The sequence below is a fragment of the Anopheles darlingi genome, chromosome 3, assembly GCF_943734745.1.
Source record: "Anopheles darlingi chromosome 3, idAnoDarlMG_H_01, whole genome shotgun sequence".
In the NCBI taxonomy this organism is placed as follows: domain Eukaryota; kingdom Metazoa; phylum Arthropoda; class Insecta; order Diptera; family Culicidae; genus Anopheles; species Anopheles darlingi.
The window spans coordinates 33,620,939-33,640,938 of NC_064875.1; the positions used below are offsets into that span (position 1 = coordinate 33,620,939).

A 20,000-nucleotide genomic window follows, 5' to 3' on the forward strand; every position below is an offset into this window, starting at 1 on the left:
ATCTAGAGAATCAAGATGAAGCTGTGGGTGAGGCCGAAAGCGCGCGCGTCACAAGCCGGGACGCTTCGCAATGAATTTATCATCGAGTGTAGAATGAAAATGTTAAACTTAATTTTAATCAACTAGCTCCTATGCTTATTGGAAGAAGGCGTACACATTTAGCAAATAAATGATCAGCAAACAATTTGGGGCTGAGTGCAATCTGTATACGAAGCTCCGAAACAATAACGGGAAATAATTGGAAATGGTATTAAGGATTTGACTTCACGTACACCTGCTGCTGGCTCTTTTCAGATACGTTATACTACACAACAACCTTTTGAAGCGTTACAGTACAGTACATCATGTTCTATTGGTTATGTACTTAGCAACATGTTATCAATCCCATTATCGTCGCCGTGTCGCTACACTTCTTACTATTGTATGGCATACGGCCGAAGCGACCGAATGAGTATTGTATGGCATACGGGCCACGAGTTGGTTACTCTTTACTATTAATATTGTACAAGATGTGTAAAGTACGTCATTAACACCTTTACTTCAACTCTAATACAATTGTTAATATTATATTTCTTTAGGATTTCTTTTTTCTTAAATTAAAACAGATAATACAGAGATTTGTTCCATAAGTCTGCGAATAGCATACAAAACTCTTTATGTAAGGTCTGTACCAGGACTAGTGAAAACTCTTATGAAATATCTACATACACCTCCGGTACTCATTCTTTCCATAAGGGGTTTGGTGTTTCAGTTCATTATTCAGCAGCATGTGAACTAGGAAGGTGAAAGTATCCAATTTACTTGCCATTGTGGTCAAAGATATTATCTTCACAAGGGCATAGCTAATTGTTATTTTATGTTAAATATTTAACCATTGCGCAGACATTTGACCAATGGTATCAGCTGGAGTTGGAGCTACATGAGTTAGGTAAAACTTGTGTAAAATGTATAACAATTTTCCTAAATTACATAGAGACAAGGCGAAAAGCAGATCGATGTTTTCGGCTCAACAGCCGATCATGATTTAATTACCAATGATCGAGACATATAATTTCCACAGGCACGCTGATATCTAGCACGATCAAATCCACGGTCACACGCGTAGGCGCCGAAAAGCAAAATATTTAAACAGCAGATCGTGTGAAGAATATTGGAAACTATCGAGCAATAAGAGAAACATCTCTTCTCAGTGTCTAAAAAGTGTATGGCGCTCGAAGGTTTGATAGGGACTAAGAACAACGTGAACAAATACTTTAGTTCTAATGTAGGAAGTTTGTTTTTGCTACCCACAACGCACAACCTTCATACCCCTGCATCTTCGTCTCTATCCTCGTACACCTTTTAATGATTGATTGTAGTGGTAATGGGGAAAATGTGATCGTGAACATCGTGATACGACGGAAAATGAACCGTAAGAAGAGTGTGCGAAAAATAGTGCGAAACGCGGCCAAGTGGTTCAATGGCGTTCCTTTCGCTACTTACTACCTACTACCTTACTGTCATCAAAAATGTTTGCTGATGAAATTTACTGCTGTTTCCTAGTTTATTATGATTCTTCCAATATGCTTTTTTTAATAACTGATTCATACGACCGTTTACACCTCTTCCACGATCCATCCTATTCGACGATCCATTATGCACGATCCTAAGCAAGGTACCGATTGCTCATTCTTCAACCCACGTTTTGGCTGTTCCTTCTTGTCAATGGTTCTAACAAAATCGGTGCATATGCACGACGAATATCGATATCTATAAGGTGCAATATAACCGACGAAATGTCGAAAGGGCCAGTCTTGTTAGACTTGAAACGCCGTAGCGAAGAGTTAATTTAATTACTTTTACTTTAAACGTGGCACGAGCGTCGATGTCGCTCACTTTCTTTCTGGCTGTAAGTTTTTTGGCACGAAGAATAGCCGACACGTGTTTACGCCTTCGTAATGTTAACAGAACTGCGCCGTTTTATTATGATTCTAGACCTTATATACTAACATTTTTTCTATTCTCTATTACTAGCAGTCCTGCATTCCTTCCTTCGGCAATCGGTTAGGTATTCCGTGGTCGTTCTCATATCCTTGCCTGCTTACAGGGTTCTTGGGCTAATTATATTATCTTCTCCCGCCCCCGGATCACCGAAGGCTCAACTGATCGCTCGTGTCCGTTCCGATCCTCGACTCCGGTTCATGACCTTCTTCCTGGTCTTGTTGTTGTGGCCGAACGAATCGGGACCTTGTTGATGGGAACGGTTTATGAATGTTATCCTGCATCTTCACTCGCCTTTCGCCACTCGTTTTCATAGAGCAAAAGACATGTTGTAGAATCTTTGTTGAAGCGACCGAATGTTGGGTTGAGCGACTGGTGATGGCGGGTGAGGTCATTACACGCATAACTGTATTTTTAAGTATTGTTTGGATATCGATGAATCAAAATGAATTATACTAATGAAGACGCCTTGGCGGGGCGCTCATGTATACTTTACCTTAACGTGGCATGGGTGGTCGAATGGCGTTCCTTACTCTCCATCACCTAACAATATCGATGCCGATGATGTGGACAGGACTCCAGAACCTGAAAGCTAGACTACGAGCACAAAAAAAGATTCAACCTGTAGGCGTCGTTATGGTTCATAAAGTACTGGTCAAGTTTATTCTAACTCTGAAGCTTATATACTAACAGTCATCCTTATTTCCTAATCCTCTCCTACACCTCCGATCCTCCCCCGCCTTTCTGCAAATGGACATTTGCGACCAATGCAAATCAACCATTTGCCTGGTCCATTGTTCTCGGTTGCGATAGTCCCTTTTCGGTTGTCTCTCTCATTGCCAAGCGATGCTAGGGGTCCTTTAAAGTTGATTTTTCGTTCGTCCTTCGCGCATGCATCTGGAGCGTTAGATGCAGCTGGCGTATGCAATCGGAGCGTTTGGATGCATGCTGGCGTGTGCCTTTTTTGTTGTTACGATCTCTTGCGTATCGAAGCCCCGTGGCTTGCTGTCCACGTAGTTCTAATAATTATTAATTGCTGTCCATGTAGTTCGAATAATTATTAATCTATTGTGTCCGTCACGCTCCTTCGGTGGGAATCTATTTTTATGACGGTCTACGTTACTCAAAGGTGTGCTTCCTGTAATCATGACCGAAGCGACCATCGCTTGGAATTTTCGCAGATTTGGTATGTCCACTTTGGTATCATAAAGCACAATTTGAAGAATAGTGATAAACTGATGATAAAATATAAAGCTGCATTAAATCCGGCGTTTCAATACAAACACTGCTTCTTAATTAAAATTAAACGACTTTAAACGTCCAAACCCACATCAAAAATATAAAAACGAGTAACGTCCTTTAAACGGCTACTTTTGTAAAAATATGCTGAATTTATTTGCAGAAAAATATGACTAACTTTTATCATAACAATAATCACAGCAGGCGCGCAAAACTGGCTAGATACGTAGGTAAGTAAGACACGCAAAACTAATTCATTCAGCAATCTGTTACTCTCAAAAATATACGAACAGTGTATAGCAAACGTTTAAAAATATTTTGATTTGATCATCATATGCATTGCTCATGAAATCTGCGGTGTTTCATCTAAATATATCTAAATTATCCATATAATGCTGGGTTCATACTGAAAAAAAAAATGGCTGCTAAATGATGCAATGAATGTGGAACTCGATCGGTGAAATTCGGTGTCATTGGTAAATTTTCATTTAACATTAGAACACAATTCTAATATACGAACCTGTGGGCATAGCTCTGGTTCATACATGAATGTTCCATCCTAGTTTGGAAAACAAAAAATTAATAAGATCATTTGTAGTACCAAAGGTAATGTATGCCGAAGAATTTATAATAAATTTACCGGCATTTGGTTCTAGAATTTCATATTTAGATTTTCTATAGAGTCTTGCCATAGTACTTCTAAGATACATAAAATGAAACATTGATCGTCTATATTCCGAATAGACCTTGAGAATGAACGTACCTAGACGGCTCCTTTAAATATTTCTCCTATTAACATACCTATAGATATGCGTCCCATATTCTTCCTTTTCCCGCGAAAATATAGAGAATTATTTTATAAACAAAACTGTAATATTGTGCTCCTACTTTGGTTTCGTAACTGAAACAACATGGCTTCTTTCCAATACATAAGACATACTAATTTACAAACATACCTGTAGCCAACCCGTCACGAAAAGACAGGTAGACAGGACAAGTGCACAAACGCTTCAACACGGGTGGTAATAAATTACAGAAACAACACGTTAAGGGAATACGATATACGAACTCAATATAGAAAAAAGGACCACAGAGCAATACAGTTGACCTTTCTTATCGTGCTAAGGGATCCTTCTATAGCGATTTGAAGAAGCGAATATTCGTATACGATCACCAATGGTTATAGCCAGTTATAAATAAATTTCTAAACTTTTTAAAAATGCTTCAGCCTTTGAACGAAAAAGGGTCGTAAAATTTCCATTGAAATTACAGCGAAGGTTACGTAAAGCGACAAAAAGAAAGGCCAAAAGATAGCTACCTCCATGTGTGTGTGTGTTAACATTAGGACCGAGAATGAAGCGCAACGCTAGTCACGTTTCACACGCTTTCTGGCGCGGTCAATTCATCGGCAGCTTCAGATCAGAACGAACGCAAACAGTGGTATTCCGGTTTGATCATGGAACCAATATTCCATAAAATAGTCTGATCTACAGCGCATTGAACTTAAATTAAAATAAATTCAAAGTAAAGTAAATGTTACATATAAGGTCAGCAGTCATCATCCGGCAGTGCTCGTGTAACGTTCATAATATTTTTTTATCGGATTTTCAAGTGTCTCGTAGAGTTGTTCTTTAATGTTTTGGTGCTTTTAGAAAGTGATCTAAATAGTACTGCATCGTTTTATGAGCTTTAAGGATGTGGTCTCATATTGTACTTACAAGTGAAAACAAAGTGTATGAACAGTGCATCAAAATGTCAATGAAACATTGTTCAAAAACAATCCAAGGTTTACCAGGTCGTCGAAATGGTCGAAATCCAAGGTCGAAATGAACAATACCACGAAATGCTAACCTGATCATCCTCAAAGTGCTAAACTTTGATCGTTAAGTTGATGTTGTTAATTGATAATTAAGATGGAAGAGGAAATCCATCTTCTGAATATTTTTTTATGTAACACGAAAATGCGAGTTGACGACAGTTTTCAAAGGAAAATGTGTTCCTGTAAGTTTTACGCGTTGACTCATTTCCTTCATTCACAAGCTCAAGCAGTTTTGAAAGTCTTTTCGTAGTCCAGGCAAATTGGATGTTTGTCAACCAGGCTTTGATTAATCTGGTTTCACTGGTATGCGCTGGTAGTTTTATGTGCCTGACGGTAGAAGATAAGACCCTTCAGGTATAAGTCACAGCAGCCCTCCAGAGAGAATCACTTCGCACGTTTTCAGATCGACGAAGACGTAACAATCTTTGTTTTGAAAACATAATTATAGTTTTGACGCATTTTGTTATGGGCATAGGTTACATATTATGCCCTTGTCATCGCTTGCCGAATGATCTTCCTCCCTTTACCGTACTAGTGCGATCTTTCTACAGCGATCCACGATGATGGAATGGTGTTCCCGCTCGTTCTTATCAGGTGTTACGCGTGTTACTCGTGCTTTCTCTTTCCAAATACGTTTGCTTAGGATTCGTTATACGCATGGTTCTGCAATATTCTGGGGTTCCTATTGTATTCTGTGTGCAAATGCCTATCGACTCTGTGCGTTTGCTTTTGAGGATGTATTATGAATATCCGCTACAATAGATGTGGGTCATGCGCTAGTGTAGTTGGCGATCTCCGTAGATTCGAATAATTCAGAACAGCACGGTTTGGTCTCGAACAGTATAATGACGGTTATTCAGTGATTTCGTAGGGGCAACACCGATAGGTAACGAAAGATGTTAGATAATTAGAATACATTTCGGGTGTGCATGCGGCACATCCGTGGCTACCACAAGCAATGAACAGTAAAGGATCTATACATGTTCTGCTTACGACGTCGAAGGTTCATCAACGCGGAATTAACCCATGACCCTATATCCGAGTGCATTCGTTCCGTCGAACATGATCAACGCAGTGATCGTTCTAATGGCGTTTCCCAATTGTATGATTGCGTAGTTATCTGCGTGGGTAATTATCTATTCCAGTTTCCGCGGTTTTATTGTCTTGTGCGCATACGTCGCATCTTTTGGACGTATAGCGTGCCTACGTTTGATGCTTAATGCAATGCGTTGGATGCTTAATTAATATCCCTTTCTCCTATGTCCGACCTTCGTGCATCTGCATACGATGCGGCTTCGCAGCGAGATTTTCGGGTTTCGGGTCTGTTCTCATCGTCTTGGTACGTTGGTTGAGCAAGTGATCGAGACAGTTTTGCCAAAAGTTACCGGGTATTCGTGATAGAACGAAGTGAAGGTAGAAACGAGCATTTTCTAATTTGTGTACCGTCAAATCTGGAAGGTGAAGCGGGGTGTTAAACTACTCCTAGTTTATTTTCTCAGTGAATATTCATCAAACTTTAGTTTCTAAGTAAAAACAAAAAAATACATTTGCTAATTGTTGAATTCTTACGCAACCTTGGCGCCAGTCCTGGATCATCTTAGTAATGTCATCCGGGATCACATCCATTCCGCGGTCAAGGATGAGAAGCTGCATCAGCTCCTCCTTGTAGAAACGTACATTCCTCTCGGTTTAGATGCGTGGGCACGGCATCTCGAGGTGCGTATCAACAAATATTCCGGCGATGACGATGTTGCGGCGGGCTGGCGCAGGTGGGGTTTGTGCGGTTGGAGACAACGCTTTTCTTGATGTTACGGTGTTAGATGGGTTGGGCTGGGTGAAAATACCTCATGAATACTTATCCTAAACGCGGCATGAGTGGTCAAATGGCGTTCTGTTACCGTCGCTCTGAAAATCTCTATGTTGGGCACCCAATATTTGGGAGCCTAGAGTTTAGCCCAATAGTGCCAACTGGTGTCCAATTAGGATTACCACTGGTGGGGTCCTTGGTAGGATTCAGAGAGCTGAGCTGAATATTCTGCATTGAAGGCCCAGGACCAACAGCTGAAAATCAGAATGGAATGAAAGCCGACACGAGCCATCGTCTTCGTTGGTACAAAGTTACTGGCCTCGATTTATTCAATCTTTCGAGCTTATATACTAAATTTTACTCTTACTTTCTAAGTTCCTCTAGTTCGAAACATTCACTAAATCCTCACCCCCTTCTTTTACCAGTCAGCCTATTCCGTAAAATTTTACTAGTTCGTCCCATACTCAACATTATCGTTTGCTCGGTTCCATTAGGTTTGTTGATTCAAACTATTGTATGTAAATTTCCAGGTTCCTTCGGGTTGATGATTGGGTGGTTAACTCCCGAAAGGGAATTTATGATCCTTCTCCTATTCTCGATCGTAAAAGTTTTTACGATCGTCCAGCATTCTTGTCGTTACATCCACCATTCTTAACGATGCAATCTTTGCTCGACGATACATCCACCATTTTAATTTCTTTCTTTCTAAACACAACTTTATCCCCCAGACGATCATTCTTGACCCTTTAGGTTTTTTGTAATAGAGGAAGATTATTCATGGTTATGGCGTTACCGTTGGTTGCATCTATGCATGATCGTTGGATCGTACCCTTACGATCGACGTTCACCCTCGACGTTGTCTCGTTCTCTCGACGATCTTTTGACGATCTCTGAATGCATTGTAATGAACTCACGTAGGCGCGCTGCATTAAGACGATGGTTTATGACGACTCCGTGATTTCCTGGTCGAATTAGATATAAAAAACCTACGATTTTGACTCATACGATTTTTCACATCATGTTTCTACTGAAATGGGACCGGTTATGATACATGTGTATTCATGGTCTGCATCCGACAATTCACAACTATATTCATTCTTTTAAAAGTCAACTATCATTCTCTTTTCGTTTCAATTATTAATTTTCTTTTCTTCGTGGTATTCATTCTTGTTCATCGCAGATTCATTTATCCCTTCTATGTTTTGGAGACTTCTTCTTGTAGGTTTCATTCTCATTTCTTTCATTTTCTCGTTCTATATTCATTCATTTGTTTGTGTTCATTCGTGTTAGCTATTATATCTCTAGGTGGAGGGCTTGGGACTTGAACCCAATTGTTGGTCGTGTGTTTTGTCCTTCTTACTTTTCTCAGTCTTTCTTTCTTTATTCTTTTATGATTGCCTTCCTTATCTTTCTTTTATGGGCTTGGGACTTGAACCCAGATACGTTTTTTTTTATCTTATCTTTCTTTCGTTCTGCTTCCAACGTCTTTTTTTTCGAGCGGACCGACTTACCGACCTATTTTCTTGGAAGGTCCTACAATTTTCGGATATGTTTTTTTTGTTTTCAAGTTATGCCAACAACAATTTTGTTTTCTTTAAACTTACAAAAAATTAAATTTTATTCAAAAACTTTTTTTTTCCTCACTCCCAATTTTCCTCCTCATCCGTCCACTCTTCTTTCGGGATGTATCTTACCCCGACTATCCTGCAAAATTCTTCGTCGCCATTCCTTGAGGCCTCCCAGTTTTGGGCCTCGGCTGATGCGATGCCCGGCACCTTGAATCGGCGATCACGCCGCGCGTCGATCCAGTCCCGGGTCGTCCACATGATGCGGACTGCTCGAGTTGACAGCGTGTCCAACACGTCGCAGAGGAAATTAATCATTTCCTCGGCCACGACAATGCTTTTTTCCAGGAATAGCATTCTTTTTTTTCGGATCGGTGGTGCTGGGTTTTTCAGTCGATGGCTGGCTGGCTGAACGATTGACGATGGTCGGCTTGGGCGGTTGGCTTGAGGGTTTCGCGTTCGGGTTGCTCGGCTGGCTCGCTGGACGGATGGTTTGCTGGCTGGGCGATGGGTAATGATGGGCTGGCTAGCTTCCTTCGGCGTCTAGTTTGCAGGCTGGGCGATGGATAGCTGGACTTCAACTGGGGGCTTCGACGATGTCTTCGGATGGAATGATGTTCCCAATTTTTCGACTTGCTTTTATACGGGCCAGAAGTCACTTTCCTTTTTCGTTCTCGGCTTTCTCTTTAAAATTCTATTCTATGCAGTATTAAATTTATTCTTGAATAAATTAAGATATGAGAGGGGTCACCCTTTAATGAACGCAGAATGCCCCGCTTCTCTGTTGCTGGACCAACATATGGTAGTCTGTTTTGCTCCCCTGTTTTGGAGTCATTTCTAACAGCGTCATGTTCATCGGTTGGTGATCAATTTCGTTGTCTTTTTCGGAGCCACAGTTGATATTTGGTCGGTATCGGACCATCGCGATAAACATAGCTGCTAAGACCGCTAAGAGCATTGGAGTCGTGATCCATGGGTGTTTTAGTGGTGTATAACGAGTTTTTCAGACGTGGAAAGGAATTATTTAAATCTTGAATGTCACTAGAGTGTCGCAATAGCATTTCTTTTGATACGAATGCCAATAGTATTGGCGGCAGCATTGGTACCGAAGACAAGGTAATTTCTTCGAAATTAAATTCAGTGAAGTTCAGTGTCATAGGCATTGCCTTGATCTCTCGGATCTTGATTCGGATTTTGATCAAAGGCATAATTCATTCCCGCATAAAAATGATCCGCAATTTCTTCTCCCTAACTCGCGATTCCTGGGATTCGTCGCGAAGCATCAATCCGTGTCATATCAGCATTCGACCCTTCTTTTTAGGGACATTAGCGACCGTCCCTCAGATTCGTCTCGGTAAGAATGGTCTCAGTGGACATCCACCATTGCAAATCAACCATTTTTCTGGTCCATTACCTACCTACCTATGCGATATCCATATAATTTTATATAATCTTCACTTTTAATCCTTTGGTTTGATAAAAATTCTCATATTACTTCATTTAGTTCCAACAATCTAATGTTCCTGATCATGCTCTCAATTTCCATAGTTCGTCCTTAATAAATCTTTTATATTCTTTACTTTCTTGTTCATTCGAGTTCTTTTTCATTATTTCCTTTTTCCCCAGTTCCTTTTATCTTCATTCCTGTAGCAACTATTCATTCATTCAAGCAATATTTCTTCATATAATCTCTAACTCTTCATTTTCATTGTGCTTCTATTCTGGCAGGCCTGGGACTTGAACCCATCTGTTGGTCATGGGTTTTGCCTCCATTTTCTATCTTTATTTCTCTATATACTTTACTTTCAAGTTCATTCATTTAACCTTTTACGAATTTCGTGTTCTTATTGCTTCATTTCCTTAATTCTTTTGCATGTATTATTTTATCTCCATTTTTCTCGCGATTCATTCTTTCTCTTTTCCTCTTGTTTTCTAACAGTGCTGGGAATCGAACCCAGCCTTAGAGCACTTATGACTCTAAGAATCCTAGGGATGTGCCGAAGCTCGCACCCACAAGGCCACATCCGTTCTAAACAATCTCTTTTGCGCTCTATTTCCTTTCTTTATATATCTTCTTATTCCTTTTGGTTTTAGTTTCTCATTCTTTCATATCATTCAAATATCTTGTCATTTTTGTTATCCTTCATTTTCTGGAAATTATTTCATTGATTCTCATTTTGACATCTCTCACTATTAATGCATATAAACTAATTAATTTCACTAATTAATGTTTCACTAATTAATGCATATAAAACCCAGCAAATATAAAACATCGAAGTGGGGAAGCCGAGAATTTTTTTTTTGTAACCTATTTGCAAAGATGCCTAATATTACTTTTCAAGGTGGAGTGCGAAGATTTCTTTCATTTTTTTTTTTGATTTTTACAAAATTTGTTCGATGTTGAGCTTATTTTAGAAATTATGTTTATTTATTATAATTGTTATTTTTTTTAAAGGGAAAGAGAGAAAAAAGAAATTATACTTAGTCCCACATCTCCTCTTGTGGGAAAAGGAGGTACGGTCTGTGGTAGAACTCCGCGTACTCTCCCTTCGCCCATCTTGCCGTCTCCCATCGCTCCATCTCGACGGAAGCGGTTTCCAACCGCTCGGTCCGGCGTCTATGGAGCCACATACGGGTCCATCCGGTGATACCTCCAAATCGGCTGGAGATGGTGTCTATAGCAGACACACACACGACGTACCAGATCTTCCGCACGGATTGTCGCCTTCACAATCGTCTGCCGTTTGATCAGCATTGTGATTCGACAGGTGCTGCAGTGAAGACGCCTTGGCGGGGCGCTCATGAATACTTAACCTAAACGCGGCATGAGTGGTCAAATGGCGTTCTGTCACCGTCGCTCTGAAATAATAACTCTATATTGGGCACACAAAGTTTTGGGAGTCTAGAGCTTAGCCCAATAGTGCTAACTGGTGTCCAACTAGGATTACCACTGGTGGGGTCCTTGGTAGGATTCAGAGAGCTGAGCTGTATATTCTGGATTGAAGATCCAGGTCCAATTTCTGAAAGTCCGAATGGAAGGAAAGCCGACACGAGCTATCGTCTTCGTTGGTACAAAGTTACTGGCCGCGATTTATTCAATCTTTCGAGCTTATATACTAAATTTTACTCTTATTTTCTAAGTTCCTCTAGTTCGAAACATTCACTAAATCCTCACCCCCTTCTTTTACCAGTACTAGTTCGTCCCAAACTCAACATTATCGTATTATTCTTGACCCTTTTGGGTTTTTTGTAATAGAGGAAGATTATTTATGGTTATGGCGTTATCGTTGGTTGCATCTATGCATGATCGTTGGATCGGACCCTTAAGATCGACGTTCACCCGACGTGTCTCGTTCTCTCGACGATCTTTTGACGATCTCTGAATGCATTGTAATGAACTCACGTAGGCGCGCTGCATTAAGATGATGGTTTATGACGACTCCGTGATTTCCTGGTCGAATTAGATATAAAAAACCTACGATTTTGACCCCTACCGTTTTTCACATCATGTTTCTACTGAAATGGGACCGGTTATGATACATGTGTATTCATGGTCTGCATCCGACAATTCACAACTATATTCATTCTTTGAAAGTCAACTATCATTCTCTTTTCGTTTCAATTATAAATTTTCTTTTCTTCGTGGTATTCATTCTTGTTCATCGCAGATTCATTTATGCTTTCTATGTTTTCGAGACTTCTTCTTGTAGGTTTCATTTTCATTTCTTTCTCTTTCTCGTTCTATATTCATTCTTTTGTTGTGTTCATTCGTGTTACCTATTATATCTCTAGGTGAAGGGATTGGGACTTGAACCCAATTGTTGGTCATGTGTTTTGCCCTTCCCCCTTTTTCTGTCTTTCTTTCTTTATTCTTTTAAGATTGTCTTCCTTATCTTTCTTTCGTTCTGCTTTTCTTTCCTATTTCGTGTTTCATATTATCGTTTCTTTTCTTTCCATTGTTCGCCCCTTATTAAAATCTTTCTTTCCTACTTCCTTCTGTTTCTCCAACGCTTTTTTTTTTCTTCGAGCGGACCGACTTACAGACCTATTTTCTTGGGAAGACCTACAATTTTCGGATATTTTTTTTTCAAGATATGTTAACAACAATTTTTCCTTTTCATTAATCTTACAAAAATTATTTTTTTATTCAAAACTTTTTTTTTTGTTTTCACTCCCAATTCTCCTCCTCATCCGCCCACTCTTCTTTCGGGATGTACCTTACCCCGACTATCCGGCAGAATTCCTCGTCGCCGATTCTCGAGGCCTCCCAGTTTTGAGCCTCGGCTGACGCGATGCCCGGCTCGTTGAATCGGCGATCACGCCGCGCGTCGAGCCAGTCCCGGGTCGTCCACATGATGCGGACGGCTCGAGATGTCACCGTGTCCAGGACGTCGCAGAGGAAATGGATCATTTCCTCGGCCACGACAATGCTTTTTTCCAGGAATAGCATTCTTTTTTTTCGGATCGGTGGCGCTGGGTTTTTCAGTCGATGGCTGGCTGGTTGAACGATGGACGATGGTCTGCTTGGGCGGTTGGCTTGAGGGTTTCGCGTTCGGGTTGCTCGGCTGGCTCGCTGGACGGATGGTTTGCTGGCTGGGCGATGGGTAATGATGGGCTGGCTAGCTTCCTTCGGCGTCTGGTTTGCAGGCGGGCGATGGATAGCTGGACTTCAACTGGGGGCTTCGACGATGTCTTCGGATGGAATGATGTTCCCAATTTTTCGACTTGCTTTTATATCTGCGACTTTTAGCGACTTGCTTGAAGTCACTTTCCTTTTTCATTCTACACTTTCTCTTTGTTATTCTATTCTATTTGTATGCAAGAAGCATATGTAGTAATAATTTCACGCTCTCTCTTTCAACTTCTTCAAATGACTCGGATAATTGCTCTTTTTTTGGTATATTCTGATTCTGGTTTTTTATACAATTCCTTTTCCTTTTGATTTTATATTCATTCTTTTTTAATTATCTCTTGTTCTTATTTCCTTTTCACGTTAAAATTGCATCAACTTCCCTTTCTTAAAATATGATTTTTCCGAATGACACCGAAATAAATTAACCTAAACTTGAGGAGCTGTTTCTGAAGATATTTTCCACTGAAATGATTTTTCTCGTCCCTATGACTTTATAAGTGTTAGCTTTTCTTTATTCATTCATCAACGCAATGTCTATCATCGATGTCCATTACGCCGAGATATTTCCATATTCCTCTTGTACGTTACTTCTGGTGACTAGAAGGTTGTTATACAATTATTCTTTGCTTTCCCTCGATTCATATTGTTATGAAGAGTCTCATTCATCTATAGACAGTCACCATCACCCACGTACATTGCTAATTTGGTCCCAATTGTGTTTTACTTTTTACCTACACCACTGACTACACGCGCACGCGATTGTCGCGATCTACACTCCATACCAATTGTTCAGTTTTCATAACAATCGGTCAGTCCAGTTTAACGTATTTGTGTTCAATTTTCAATAATATATGGTTTCGATTTGTACTTATTATTGCATGAGATTATTATGATAGTATGAGCATTCTTAACTGGTTGCATCTAAAGATCTTTCAAACATTTTTTCAAATATTTTCTGACCTTTTTTTGATAATGGAACAAGTGGAAATTTCAGATTTTTAACCGTTGTGTCAATAGGTTTGGCAGTAGTATTTCAGTTCCCTTTCAGTTGAGATGATGTTGAACATCTTCTTAGGGCCGTTGATTAGCTTCACCGAAATATTTTGATAATGTGTAGTCGATGTCCAAACCTTATTTTTGTCTTATTAGTAGGTGCTGCTTAATCGTCTCAATTTTGTGAATCAATTGATTATTTAACAGCACACAGCAATAGTGTTATAGTGTTGGAGTTCGAACGTATTAATGATGGAAAGTTAAAAAATTCAAAACATATATTAATCTCTGACTAACAACTGCATTCAACATAGTCATACATATCAAAACATTCCATGTTGAACCTGGAAATTTTAACTAATATCTTATATACTATACGACACATATTTATTCAATTGAGGTGAACACATCATGAGAACACTAACAACTATGTGAACTATAATTCATGAAAGTCAGTTTATATTCCGAACCTCTATCCACCAATCACCACCGACTAATCCTTAGAAAACCAACATTATTAATGAAGAATTGTTCATTGCATCACCTGAATGTACCGCAGAAGGAAAGAAAGAAAGAAAGAAAGAGGGAATAATGAAAATAATATCCCGCGACAAGCAAAAAATATTTAGTATTCACTACACTCCAGAAAGTTCATTCAAGCATTACAAGAAAAAGAAACTGTATTTACAAAGGAATGTTTCATTCAAGAGTATTAGGATACATAATACACATAGGGAATAAAAACAGTTAATCAACTAATTGGTGCCTTATTCTACGTCACAAGCTTCATTGCATCAACAACACGCCAATACAATCGGTTATTTAAGATCCATTAGAATCAAACCAATGTTCTGCGATATAAGAGCTAGTAACGTATTTAGATATTGTATCAATATTGTGACTATAGATACATAAAAGTAATTCATGCGAACTGCGTTTTCCAATTAATCCTAATTACAATACAGCTTTTGTAATTCTGCCTGAGCTTCGATACCTCAAAGAACGTAACAACAACGATGGAGATTGCCAACAAAACCACAGCCACAAACGATGACTTGGACCATAGCAGAATATTTCAACACCAGTGGCCAGTACTTTGCTATATGAAATATAAAAAAGCCATAATCATATCATCAGGCTTTTGATGTTAAAAGCTACGTAACAAGAGCGACGAATTGCCAACAACACTACTATTGGCACATCTTATAATGCCGACTATAGAAGACTGATTATTTCACCTTCGCAGTATCCTGACTTAGCTACGTGAAGCTGATTCATTGTTGCAGTAAAGACGCTCATAAGAGATAGCGTGATGCATTTAGTTGTATGAATGCTACCCAAAACATATTTGACTGATTGGCAAAATATCTGGTGGTATCGGGACGGTAGTTCAATAAAATCCTGATGACGATATCAACAGTATGAACTCTTCGACCAAATGTTCTGCCCAACTAGAAGAAATGATATTTCCGATAAATTTTGCGAAGAAAAAGTTACGCGATGCAGACATTGACGCTTAAAAGGATTTCACCACTATCGAAAACGATTGCCATCTACACAACAAAGAAAAGGAAAAAAGTGACGATTCCCCCGATAAATACGAGCAGATCGACACATCAAAGCCACAAACACCTGAGCAACGATCAGTTGTACCTTTATCAAGATGTGATACTGCAACATTCATCTGTTAAAATGTAATCATGCTTCCAACAGATGGAGATACGCGTTAACTGATAGTAGCTAAATATTGGACACTAAGCTTGCTGGCCGTAGCACAGAGAAACAATTTGGTCTGCAATCCGTTCTTGAAGCACTGGCAACAGATACTATAATCATCGACGAACGTTGGGATATCGGTATCGTTGATGTTTTACACGTGACACACTAGCAGGGAGCATAGATTATACTTACGCATAGCAGGGAGCATAGATCATACGAGGATTAAAACGGTAAACAAAAGAAGGAATTGGAAACTGAGTATATTGTTGAGATGTGTTGTTGCAAGCATAATTTGTAGTATCGCTCTGAGGATCAATTTAAATTTTACATAGGATCAATTTTCATTGCAGACACAGTAGGTATAGCTACTGTATACTCCAACGATTAAATCTAGTACATTCCACAAAATAAATATCTAGGAAAAAGCGAACACATACAACTAATACAGAAATGCCTTCTGCGGTATCAATCTCTTGTTATCAATCTTTGTCCATAACAGTACTATTTACGGAACTCGGAGCACGCTGCAGCCAGTAAACTTATAAAAGAACAAAAATAAACAAAAATATGTTACAAAATGATTGAAAATACTTCTATTAAAAGGTAATACTGCAACATCATCTCCGAGAAGACTGAAAGAAATTGGCTGCGCCAGTAATGATGGCATCAATAATTTCCAAGATCTTTCGCCGCTATAATATCTGTATTGTATCTGGAGGCCTTCCTGATGATTTTGTTCTTAAGCTCAATTTCTTCAGCTTTGGGAAATCATTCGGAACTCTCAGTAGCTGCAACAGGTTCATCACAAGGTTTTCCACGGATGTTTTTGATGTTTTCATATTATAATAATCAGATACGACTAAACTCTGACTCTTGGCAGTACAAAAAGGTATATTAACGAATTAAACAATCCAACATACCAGCATATCGTGCAATTTTTAACTACTAAAATTGCTAGTAAATCTTACCATGCATAACGAGCCTTATTCGGTAACCATTTCGGGCTTAATGACACCTAACGAGGTCGGCTAAAAACACGTTAGAGCAAAAGAGATGGCATATGGTGAACTCGTACGTTGTTGTTCGATTGGAAAATGGCCAGAGGGGAAGTGTTGCCATCCTAGTAACACAAGCGTTGTGTTTTACCTTAATCGAGTTATTGCGGTAAAAAACCAATTTGACCATCCTACAATACATCGATCTACATTGTTCGCAAAAGAATAGAGATTTTTCATTTGGATTTATCTAATTCCCAACGAAATGTTTAACGCAAACCTTGCATTTTCAATTCGATAGTTTAGGCAATCGCGTCCTGGCAACCCAGTCGTTTGACAGGTGGGGATTTGTTTTTTTCTGCGCATCGAGTTTCGCAAAAAATGGTGGACGTGGCTGGTTTTAGCGTGATTTAGTGCAAACGATTTGTCTCCGTGCTTTGGCTCTGCTATCGTTTGGGCCTATCCCTGTCCGTTAATCCGTTAATCGACGGTGCAGGTTGCCATCCGAGTAGTGGGAGCGTTGTGTGCGAAGCTCGGCCATCGATCCCTAATCCTTATCGAGCAGGGTCCGCGCTCGGGCTGCGAGATTTGAAGAGTCCAGTTTCTGGCTCAGGCCAGTGGTCGCTAATCAGAGCCCCCCAAAAATCCACCTCTTTTCTCCCGTGACCGCCAGTCTGCGTACGCGTCCGAGCGTGTTCATGCGTGTGTGCGTGTGTTCGGTTGGTCGTAACAAAAACAAAGCGTGCTGGGCTGTGTTTTTGAGAAAAGACGGTCGTGTCACCACCGTGCCGTGGAAGAAACTCGTCCGTCGTCAACCGCAGTAGTCCATTATTCACCACCATCGCCGTCGCCATCGTAAAAGGACACATATTGTGCGCCAGTGATTAGGTCGTCTGCAGCGGAGCGAACAAGAAAGAAGCGAGATTTACGAACAACAATCATGTCCGAAGGCATTTTGCCAGGCATAGCGAAGCCCGTGGGTGGACTGTTGACACCGACAACGGTGGCCCCGGGTGTGGCGGTGTCGGTGGCCAATGTTGCCGCTGCTGCCAACAGCAGCGGCACTGTCGCAGCAGTGCCCAGCAGCGGCCAGAACCCGAACGGTTCCAGTACGGTGGCGCAGGCCGCATCCCAGGCAGAACCGGACATGAAGGGTTGGCTGCTCAAGTGGACAAACTATCTGAAAGGCTACCAGAAACGTTGGTTCGTCCTATCGAAGGGAGTGCTTTCATACTACAGGTAGGATGCCCAGTCGAGCTTCCGGTGTGACGTTTTCGTTTGACCATCTCTCTATCCTCCAGAGCCATTAGTTTGGAATAGTTTGGAAACAAAAAAAAACAGCTCTATCCCTAAGTTTCGTAGGATCATTTTCTTTGATTCCATTCTATCATCTTTCCTATCGAAACGCTCCGTGAAGATGGAGCTGCGTTCAGTGCGAATGTGTCCATTTACGTAATTCGCAAGTTCAGAGGCAGCCAACTTCGATTCCAACTTCTCATAATTCTCCCGTACATCATCATCATCGTCATCATCATCACCATCATCATCATACACAACCTGCCAAGCCTTGCTGTCCAAAGCAGAAATGCTTTCCTCACTTTCCCTCCATCGCCAATCCAAAGCGTATTGCACCTTCGGTAACGATCCTTCCGCTTCTTCACCGAGTGTGTCCCTGCCATTCAGAATATGCTTCCTTTTTCTTTTTTTTTTGAGTGTTCTTTTCTTTGCAAATGTACATCCTATTTTTGATTTTCATACCAAGGCTTCTAGTAGCATTAGCTATTCGTGGATTCCGCTTTCTTAGTTCACCTAAAATCGGGAAGGGGTTTCATAACCGGGTGCACTACTGTTGTCGCTGTTGTCACCAAACATGAAAGTGTAGGTCAACCAGCAGCTGCAGGTGGTGGTGGTTGGTCCGAAGAGCTAGCGATACGATGCGATCGTTTTTTTTTTTGGTAAACAGGTTCCTTTTTAGGGTTAACATGGGCCTCTTTCAAGCCACAACCCTTGTTTTGTTGCAGCAACAGTAGCAGCAGCTATGATGCAACAACGGTACGCTCCGGGTTTCCTTCACTACCTCAACCATGGCCATTGGTGGTATCGGTGTACGTGTGAAAAAGCGACTCTCTGGATGGATGTGTTGGTTGGTCGCAACAATGTTTGTTACTGGGTGCTGCTAGTACATTTCTTAAGTGGAGGAATGATTAGGATTTTAGGAACTTTGTTTATCTGATACACTGATTAGACACTGGTGACGTCGGTGCCGATGATAGTGTGTCGGGTGGGTGCAGTATGAAATGTTCAGATTGACGCCCAAAGTTTTGTTCGAAGTTTGGTTGCTTCATAAAGGTGGGCATGTGCTTCATTCGGGGTATTCCTGGAGTTTTGAAAGCATTTCATGCGTCAATTGGATGACGATTGAGTCAATTGTCAGATGGGCTTATCAACTGGCGTAAACAAGTGCAAGATGTTCCGTATATTGTGCCGTGGAGCTTCCCTTTGATGTCTGCCACATTTCTTGATTATCGTGTTCAAAATTGTTCTTTGTTGTGGCGTGAAATTAAGAAAAGGTAGTGAGAGCCGCACCTATACGCTGCAATATGTCTTCCAATAGCCAAGTATATTCTTTTGTTTTCCATATTCAATCTAATTTACATTAGTTATCACAATAGAGTAGATAGATGATACTGTTGGATAAATATATGATCTCTGATATACAAATTAAAGCTTAACCAACAGAACAGTTACTTTAATGTTATTCATTTCATTTGCTTTTGGCCTCAAAACCGAGTTATATATTTACATTTTACATTTTGCGCTTATTTTGTGACTTATTACAAATTCAAGGTTTAGATTCTCGCATTAATAAACATAATTATTTAACATGATGTGTTAAATAACATATATTATACATGATGTGGTTCAAATGGTCATTTTCATAACAAATTGCAAGGCATGCATTGGCCATATAGATGTAATGATTTGTAAATAAGCAGGTTTGGGTTTGGGAAGTTTTCCCTTCATTTTTCTTTAAATAATCTGACTAACGGTGATAGTGACCAATTGACAAAGTTTACAAACAAAACCGTAATCGATAGGTGTAAATTTAAAGGGCTTACTGACCTACCGGTTCTTTATTGCTAGCACGCCTTACTCATGTGTCCCTCATTCTCATTGCAAATGCTTCGCATAAATCATACATTAGTCCATCCCTTCTTGTACCTCACCGTCGTGTACACCTCGTGATTTT

General features: G+C 40.2%; 2 protein-coding genes across 12 annotated transcripts in view; both read left to right on the plus strand.

The window, feature by feature from the left end:
• LOC125956150 (synaptic vesicle glycoprotein 2C-like) overlaps positions 1–184 on the plus strand; it is a 13,066-nt gene extending 12,882 nt beyond the window's left edge. For all 7 annotated transcript variants that reach the window (XM_049687738.1, XM_049687740.1, XM_049687737.1 and 4 more), the window contains one exon: positions 1–184. This exon is cut by the window's left edge and continues 557 nt beyond it. The gene's annotated coding sequence lies outside the window, so the exon portion shown is untranslated.
• Positions 185–17,121: 16,937 nt separating this feature from the next.
• The window catches only part of LOC125956143 (oxysterol-binding protein 1), a 17,904-nt gene continuing 15,025 nt past the window's right edge, over positions 17,122–20,000 (plus strand). For all 5 annotated transcript variants that reach the window (XM_049687722.1, XM_049687723.1, XM_049687724.1 and 2 more), the window contains exon 1: positions 17,122–17,989. In XM_049687722.1, coding sequence (XP_049543679.1) covers positions 17,691–17,989 — 299 coding nt within the window. In that variant the 5' untranslated portion in view covers positions 17,122–17,690. The remainder of the gene's footprint in view (positions 17,990–20,000) is intronic.